Source organism: Moschus berezovskii, chromosome 22 (assembly GCF_049115385.1).
Source record: "Moschus berezovskii isolate FMDL1 chromosome 22, NW_MosBer_1.0, whole genome shotgun sequence".
Classification (NCBI taxonomy): domain Eukaryota; kingdom Metazoa; phylum Chordata; class Mammalia; order Artiodactyla; family Moschidae; genus Moschus; species Moschus berezovskii.
Genome location: NC_142481.1, coordinates 4,994,731 through 5,003,539, shown reverse-complemented (window position 1 = coordinate 5,003,539; position 8,809 = coordinate 4,994,731). Strand labels below are relative to the sequence as shown.

The window sequence follows — 8,809 nt, the reverse complement described above, 5'->3', positions numbered from 1 at the left end:
TGAGAGTTGGACTGTGAAGAAGGCTGATCACCGAAGAATTGATGCTTTTGAACTATGGTGCTGGAGAAGACTCTTGAGAGTCCCTTGGACTGCAAGGAGATCCAACCAGTCCATTCTAAAGGAGATCAATCCTGGGTGTTCATTGGAAGGACTGATGCTGAAGCTGAAACTCCAATACTATGGCTACCTCATGTGAAGAGTTGACTCACTGGAAAAGACTCTGATGCTGGGAAGCATTGGGGGCGGGAGGAAAAGGGGACGACAGAGAATGAGATGGCTGTATGGCATTACCGACTCGATGGACATGAGTTTGGGTGAACTCCGGGAGTTGGTGATGGACAGGGAGGCCTGGCGTGCTGTGGTTCATGGGGTCGCAAAGAGTCAAACACGACTGAGCGACTGAACTGAACTGAATACTCATATTTACCACATCTTCTGTATCCATTCATCTGTGGATGAGCATTTAGGTTGTTTCCATGTCTTGGCTATTGTAAATAGTATCACCTTATTTTTCATTAATTGTCTGTTCCTAGTAGAAGAATCGGAGAAGGCAATGGCAAGCCACTCCAATACTCTTGCCTGGAAAATCCCATGGACCGAGGAGCCTGGTAGGCTGCAGTCCATGGGGTCGCTATGAGTCAGACATGACTGAGCGACTTCACTTTCACTTTTTACTTTCACACATTGGAGAAGGAAATGGCAACCCACTCCAGTGTTCTTGCCTGGAGAATCCCAGGGACGGGGGAGCCTGGTGGGCTGCCATCTATGGGGTCACACAGAGTTGGACACGACTGAAGTGACTTACCAGCAGCAGTAGAAGAATATGTACATATACTTTGAATAAAAGGTAGCAGGTAAGATGGTAAGCAGAGAAGAGGGATGGGACTTGACTGTCCTGTACGTGGGAGGTTCTAAGAAGGTCTAAAATTCAATGTCTAAAGTAAAATTTCGTTTTCTTTACTCCACAGAGAAAGAGAATCTCTGGGGTAAAACCAGCAGTGATGGACCCCAGCAAACTTTCCATGGAACAGGGTAAAGCATTCTTAAAGGAGATCGGGATCCCACAAAGAGATGTAAGTACTCGAGACTTCCGCTCTGGTGTCAGTGCTAAGGCAGGCTTTCCTGTGCACAGGGGTGAAATTCAGTGAAGAACATGGGTGCACATAGGAAAGGGTGCTTGGAGATTGAGCTCAATCACATGACCAATAATTCAATCAATCGAACTCAATCAAAAATCGAGTTTCAAGCTGATGGAGACAAAAGAGAACCAACATGCTACGGCTCTGGCTCTTCAGTTCTCACTTGGGGATCCTCAGTATTCCGTTAACACCCCATGTTCACCCCCTGCTGCCTGCTCCTTGGAGATAACGAGAAAACTCATGGGGTTGGAGGAAAGAACATTTACACTCAGACTAGCATTACATTAAAGACCTTAGGAAGCTGGGAGTCTTTTTCATCTTCTGTAATCTCAAGGCTTCTTCCTGGGTGCAGAACTCAGATTGTATATTGGTTCTCTTTTGTCTCCATCAGCTCGACTTGATGACAGAGAAGTGGGTAGTTGATGCTTCCGTGGAGGTTCTGCTACGGTTTCCTCTGTTGCCAGGAGAGGACCCAACTGCCCGCTGTGTCACCGATAAGAAACGTCAGCCTCCAGGACACAAGCCTCATGGAGCTCCACAGAGACCTGGAGTCCAAGAAGAGAGGTAGGTCAGACGTCAGACAGTGATGTGGGTAGAGCCTGGAGGGATTCCCAAGGGCACAGATGTAGCTGTAGATTTCTGCTTGCATAGATTTAAAAAAAAGTTTTTTTTTCTGGAGTATAGTTGCTTTACAATAGGTCAGTTTCTGCAGTACAGCAAAGTGAATCAGGCACATGTATACATATGTCCCCTCTTCCTTGGATTTCCTTCCCATTTAGGTCACCACAGAGCTTTGAGTAGAGTCCCCCGTGTTATACAGTAGGTTCTTATTAGTTACCTATTTTATACATAGTATCAATAGTGTATACGTGTCGATCTCAATTCCTCCTCCAATGACTTTAAAGCAATTATTTATTTAGTTATTGGCTGTACTGGGTCTTTGATGCTGCACGGGCTTTTCTGTAGGTGTGGTGAGCACTGTGTGTGTGGGGTAATCTTTCTAGTTGCGGCGTGTGGGCTTCTCTATGGCAGAGCACAGGCTCTAGGGCACTCCGGCTTCAATAGTTGCAGCTCTCGGGCTCCAGGCACAATAGTGGTTTAGGCACAATAGTGGTTTAGGCACAATAGCTTTGGTTTAGGCACAATAGCTTTAGTTTAGGCACAATAGTTGTGGCACACAGACTTTGCTGCTGTACAGCATGTGGGATCGTCCCAGACCGGGGATTGAACACGTATCTCCTGCCTTGGCAGGTGAATTCTTCACCACTGAGCCACCAGGGAAGCCCCTTTCCCCACCATAGACTTTTGACTTGTGTGTCCCTCAGCACAGCACAGCCTCAGCCTGGTGTGAGTCTGCACACATATGTGAGCTTGTGCAAGCACCCTCAGACTGCTTGTTCATCTGTGGCTTTGTGCAAAAGCCTCTATTGAACATTGACCTATGGGGTTGGGTCTGAAATTTCACAGGTATTCATTAATTTACATGTCACATCTTTGCAAAGCTTTGTCAGAAGAACTGGCAGGTTTTCTCAGTAAGAAGAAGTTGTTATGTGAAATTGTGAGTTTTCTGAAAATATGTGGGGAAAAATTCCATAGTTGTTGGCTTCCTCTGTTTTGGCTTTAATAAATATTGATAGATGCTTAAATGTTGGAGGGAGTACCTGGCTAAAAATCTAAAATTCAGGCCCAAGTTTATGTTGAAATTCTCAGGGAGAAATATTAGAAGTAGCCTTGATCATAGCCAAGTCATCAAAACCAGGCATTCAAGGTTGCAAATCTAATTTCCCTGTTTGTTAATAAGAGGACTCATCTCAGGCAGGGTCCTACTCTGGAACTAAGTAATGGCGGAAAAAGGACGCATTTCACAGAATGTGCTTTAGTGATCGTGAGCCCTTCGTTCATTCAGAAGTAGGAGTATGATGGGCTTCTGTCTTTATGTTCATTGTTGTTCAGTCGCTCGGTCGTGTCCGACTCTTTGTGACCCCGTGGACTGCAGCACGCCAGGCCTCCCGTCCATCACCAGCTCCCGGAGCGTGCTCAAACTCATGTCCATCGAGTCGGTGATGCCATCAACCATCTCACCCTCTGTCATCCCCTTCTCCTCCTTCCCTCAGTCTTTTCCAGCATCAGAGTCTCTGTGTTTACCTTTTATTTTTTTTCTTGTGACTAGAAAATTCAACAGTCAACTCCCAAGGAAGAATGCCCAGAAGCCCCAGGAGGTGAGTCAGATAAAAATTCGCTACATTCACCAACTGCCCCAGAGACCCACTATGGCTCAGAATGTGAAGAAGCTACTGAGGGGACCTGTGGAGTGGGGGACTACTTTCTCAGATGAGAATAACAAGGTAGGTGGAAGCTTGGATGTTTCAAGAACCAGGTTGTCTGCATGCATCCCAGAGAGTGGATTTTACTGTGGAAATGTTTGCAGGACCTTAGTTCCCCAAGTAAGAATTGAACCCCTGCTTGGGTCAATGAACGTGCTGAGTCCTAACCACTGGACCACCAGAGAACTCAGAAACATCTGTGTCTTATGACTCAGATGTTCTTACTTATCCAAGGCTGGCTTGGTTTGTAGTATCCTCACCAGGGCAACTGACCCATCAGCTCCTCTGAGAAGCAACTTTATTTAGTGTTCAGTGTCATGTCAAGCTGGGTGTTTGTCCAATGCATAAACCTGGTTCATTTTTATCACCTTTAGACACTAGATTTTTTTCTCCTTGAGCTCTCTCTCTAAAATGCTCTGTGGGCAGCACCATCAGTTCAGTTCAGTTCAGTTCAGTCACTCAGTCGTGTCTGACTCTTTGCGACCCCATGGACTGCAACACGCCAGGCTTCCCTGTCCATCACCAACTCTCAGAGTTTACTCAAACTCATGTTCATTGAGTTGGTGATGCCATCCTACCATACCAGCCTCTGTCGTCCCCTTCTCCTCCCACCTTCAATCTTTCCCAGCATCAGGGTCTTTTCCAATGAGTCAGGTTTTTCTCATCAAGTGGCCAAAGTATTGAAGTTTTAGCTTCAGCATCAATCCTTCCAATGAAAAATCAGGACTGATTTCCTTTAGGATGGACTCGTTGGATCTCCTCACATCATAGTATCTCAAATTTCCTGGCAGCTCTGGTCCATGTCTTCTATCCCAAATCAATATTCAACTTCAAAAATCTGTCCTTATGCAACTGACCCTGAAACAATGCAAGAATTAGGAGTAGCAAACCTTAGTCAGTGGAAAATCCAAATATGACATATAGTGGTCCACTATACTTGCAATTGGTTTGCCATCTGAGAATTCAGCCAACTTTGGATGTGGTCATCCTACAGTACGTATGTATGAAAAATATCTGAGTGTAAATGGATCTGCCCCGTTCAACCCATGTCTCAAAGAGTCAACTGTATTAACCTTTGAAATTTGCCTGTGGGGACTTCCCTGGTGGTCCAGTGGTTAAGATTCCATGCTTCCGAAAATGTAATGCCTGGTTTTTGAGGAAAACGTGCCCCCAAAGAAATCCCACCTTCCCACTACAGCATGATTATGCTTTAAAATTTTCTTCACCAAAATATCTAATTACTGCATCAGGAAGCAGAGTGATCCAGCTAGAATGTCATGTTGAGAAATGTGCACTTGTGAACCAGGGGGGCCAGAGAATGTTTCCCCTCAAAGCTGCATGTTTCCTTAGAAACCCCATAGGGCTCCAAACAGATTATCTTTCAAAGGACTCATTACAAGACAAGCAGAGCTTTTAAATTCCAAGTGTTTTAATAAAGTCTTTTCTATCTAATATAAAATTGTGCTGTCTCTCTCCAATTCATAAAATGATACACAATTTTTTAAATGTCAAAATACCCTTTAAAAAAAAAAAAAAAGATTCCATGCTTCCAATGCGGGGGGCATGGGTTCGACCCCTGGTCAGGGAACGAAGATCCCACATGCTACGTGGTATGGCTTTAAAAAAGTTGAAAAAAACTATAAAATAAATTAATTTTTGAAAAAAGATTGCCTGCAATACCTGCTAACTCCACACTCCTCCTCCACCCCCAGGTGAAGTGCAGAAACTGTGGTGCTTTTGGGCACCTGGCCCCCAGCAAGTGGTGCCCCATGAAGTCCTGGGCTGGGGCCGTTGCTCCACAGCCTTTGGGCTCCAAGAAGAAGGAGAATCAGGAACCGAGGAGACCCCAGGACATCCAGACGCCAACGTTCTTTGATGAGGCTGTCAGAGAGCAGGAACCAGAACTGAGGTGAGCAATCCTGGAATTCAGAATGATTTGTTGCGGGGGCTCCGCCCTCAGAGCTCACTCTAGTCCTGAGAATCACGATGGGGGACGGGCCAGCAGCTCTCTTGAAAGGATGGAGAACCACCTGAGAGTGTTCAAAGATGAGACCTCAGGAGGGGAAGAGGCGCTTCCCGGGAGAGGAAGCTGCCTCTGAAATGGTGGAAGGACTTGCCCTTGCGAGAGTCTCAGAACCTTGGCTGCCTTCCTCACCCCAAAGAGGGGCTAGGACCAGGCTCCAGGGCTGCTCTTGGTTCCTGGTCAGTGGTGAGGACAGAAAGGTGGGGGCATCCGGACACGTAACATGAACTGTTCTGCAGGCAAGAGGTGCAGCAGAGAAATGGTGTCCCCCAGACCCACCCTGTGAGTTGCCAAGGGAAGAGGCAGAGACCCTGGCAGGAGCCTGAGGATTTATGTGCCTTCATGAGGGTGAGTCTTGCCCAAGCCGCCCTGCTCTGTTCCTCCCTTCCATACCCTTGTGCTTCTGTGTGATACAGTACTCTTGCTTGGAAAATCCCATGGATGGAGGAACCTGGTGGGCTACAGTCCACAGGGTCGCCAAGGGTCGGACATGACTGAGTGACTTCACTTCACTTCACTTCATGCCTGTCATGTGTGCAAGGTCATGTTAAACCCGGGCTGGCCGCTAGGTATCCTGTTTTTTGTTTTCATTTTCTATATTTTTCGGATTCCATGTTTTTTTTTTTTTTACACTATGGATTGGGGAATCCAAAATTCTGATCCCACTTTATTTTAATTTTTTCTCTCTTTTGTGCAAGTAGGCGAGCAAAAGCTAGTGGAGGCATTTCAGCATTTTTATTGTTCAGTGGCTCAGTCATGTCTGATTCTTTGCCACCCCATGGACTGTAGCATGCCAGGATTCCCTGCCCTTCACCATCTGCTGGAGTTTGCTCACATTCAGGTCCATTGAGTTGGTAATTCTATCCAACCATCTCATCTTCTGTTGCTTCTTCTCCTCCTGCCCTCAATCTTTCCCAGCATCAGGGTTTTTTCCAATGAGTTGGCTCTTCACATCAGGTGGCCAAAGTATTGGAGCTTCAGTTTTAGCATCAGTCCTTCCAATGAATATTCAGGGATGATTTTAGCATACAAAGTGTTTTATCAGATGCCTTCTCTGACTTCAAGTCCAGATGAGGCATCTTTTAACTTGCAATTACTCCCAGTTGTCCTCAAAAAGATAGTTGCTATTGACATTCTCCACATTGCATAGGAAAATATTTCTACCGTTGACCTTAACAACAGACAATATGAGGGAAGTTTTCATGGCCATAACTGATGGGCAAAAGCCTTAGATTGGTATTGTAGTTTTTCCCCTTGACCACCTCTGAGGTGGATTTCTGTGTAAATGTGTAATGACCATTTATTTGCATGTTTTTTCTGTGAAATTTAATTTTGCATGTGTTGTCTATGTCTAATTGGGTTGTTCTTCTTCCTGTTGTAGGAAAAAACTCCTAGAATATATTTATTTTCTGTCCATTGTATTTCATTTTATTATATGTATATTACATATATATTTATATTGTATTAGTCTGCCAGCTAATACAACATTTGTCCCAAATTGCTTATCATCTTCCTGTTTTCTATTACTATATGGTTGAAACGATCAGTACCGTATTGCATTCAGTTAGATAATTCTGACTCCTGACATATCTAATGAGGTTCCCTCTCCCACAGCAACCCACCCGGCCGATGCCTGTCCAAACGTCCAAGAGGAGACCTGTCCTAGGCCCTGTCCTCATGGGTCAGCCACTGGTCCAGATCCCCAAGAAGAGATGACTCTGTCCTTGAACTGAGTGCTTGTGGACCCAAGACACGAGGTGGACGCTGATGCCTCACCCACCCGCTGTGCAGACCTTCTGCCTGGAGGCCCTTCTCATGGCCGAGTCGACAGCCAGTGGGCCTGATGGTGTCCTGTGGGATATTCCACTCCACCCGGCTTGCCCTGGGTTGTGTCTGTGACCTATGGGCACAAGGCTGATGTCCTGATGTGGGTTCAAAGCCAGCCCCCAATGTGCTGCACAACAGCGTGCCCAGAACTCAGTGCAGCATCCAGGGATGACTTGAGAGGGCTTCCTAGATCCCAATGCAGACTTGTCAGAATCTCTCACCAAAAGGCAAGACTTGGGCTGTCTTACAGCTTCCAGTCCCATTCTCAGCCACCTCAGGCTGACAGGCTCTCCCATGTCCCCTGAGTACCTGGACTTGGATCCTAAAAAGCACCCATGTGACCAGGAAGACACCAGCTGTGACGCCCAGCTTTTTTCCTGGCTGCACTCTGCGGCATGTGAGATCTTAGTTCCCTAACTGGGAACGAACCCTCACCCCCTGCATTGGGAGAGTGGAGTCTTAACCACTGGATGCCCCCAGGAAAGCCCCTTCATGCCTACAGGCTCCACCCAACTCAGTTTGCCGAGCCCTGTCAAGATCTGCAGTGTCCCCAGTGGTGGGGAGGAGACAGGAGGACGAACTGAGTAGTAGCACTGAAACATGTATATTACCATGTATAAAACAGATAGCTAGTGGGAAGTTGCTGTAGAACACAGGGAGCTCAACGCAGTGCTCTGTCATACCCTAGAGGGGTAGGGGTGGAGTGGGGAGGTGGGAGGGAGTTTCTAGAGGCAGGGTACATATGTAGACTTATGGCTGACTGTTGTGTGGCAAAATCAACACAGCCTTGTAAAGGAATTATCCTCCAGTTAAAACTAAATTAAAAAAAAAAAAAGAAAGATCTGAAGTGTCTCCAATCCCCACCATGAGTGTTCCTGGTCAGCCAGACAGAACTGTCTTTATAAGATGGGATGAGGGCTGGCCATGCTCCAATCTCAGGTGCTTCCTCCTCTCAAGAAGTCTACACTCGTTGGTCAGAACCCTCACATCAGAGAGGAATCTGAGGGACAGGTGTGTCCTTGTCTCTTTCTCCCCTGAGAGACCGTGTGACCCTCCCCCTTGCTCCCATGTAGGGAGGCTCATCTTCAAGTCTTGCGAGATTGGGTTGAGACTTGAGTGGCGGAGAGTTGGAAAGATGTAGGCATCCCTGAGTCCGGTGAATCTGCACTTGCTTGTGCAGATTCTGGAACTCCAGACATGACTGGGGACTGAGGGACAAACACTGCCTTGATGTTTTCTAAATTTATCTTGTATTTAAAATGGAGCTTGCAAAATTATCATAGGTAGTCCTTTGTAAGTTAGCTATGTGAGAAGTGGAATACAAAGAAACTGCATTATAATGTCAGTAGAACGCTATGAAATTCATCCGTGTGGATGAGTAAATGGCTAAAATATGGGTAACTGGGCAAAAGGCCTCTTTATGATTTTGGAAAATGTCTGAAGAATTTCAGTGGAAGTTCTCTTCACTTGGTTAAGGGCAATTATTTCCTTAACTT

The 8,809-nt window shown here is 46.1% G+C and overlaps 1 protein-coding gene across 1 annotated transcript; it reads left to right on the top strand.

Annotated features, from left to right (window-relative positions):
- The first annotated feature begins 1,001 nt into the window (after positions 1-1,001).
- On the top strand, positions 1,002-7,202 carry LOC148774290 (protein FAM90A27P-like). Its single transcript, XM_088830497.1, has 6 exons — positions 1,002-1,073; positions 1,531-1,703; positions 3,310-3,484; positions 5,176-5,372; positions 5,726-5,834; positions 7,101-7,202. Exons 1-6 carry the CDS (start codon positions 1,002-1,004, stop codon positions 7,200-7,202), a joined length of 828 nt encoding a protein of 275 aa, XP_088686623.1.
- The last annotated feature ends 1,607 nt before the right edge of the window (positions 7,203-8,809 follow it).

What these genes read in the sequence shown, in the direction of transcription:
- LOC148774290 (XM_088830497.1), top strand. Translation starts at nt 1,002, where the DNA reads ATGGACCCCAGCAAACTTTCCATGGAACAGGGTAAAGCATTCTTAAAG. An exon ending in TCTCAGATGAGAATAACAAG is followed by an intron (nt 3,485 to 5,175) that starts GTAGGTGGAAGC and finishes CTCCACCCCCAG; the next exon opens with GTGAAGTGCAGAAACTGTGG. An exon ending in GAGCAGGAACCAGAACTGAG is followed by an intron (nt 5,373 to 5,725) that starts GTGAGCAATCCT and finishes ACTGTTCTGCAG; the next exon opens with GCAAGAGGTGCAGCAGAGAA.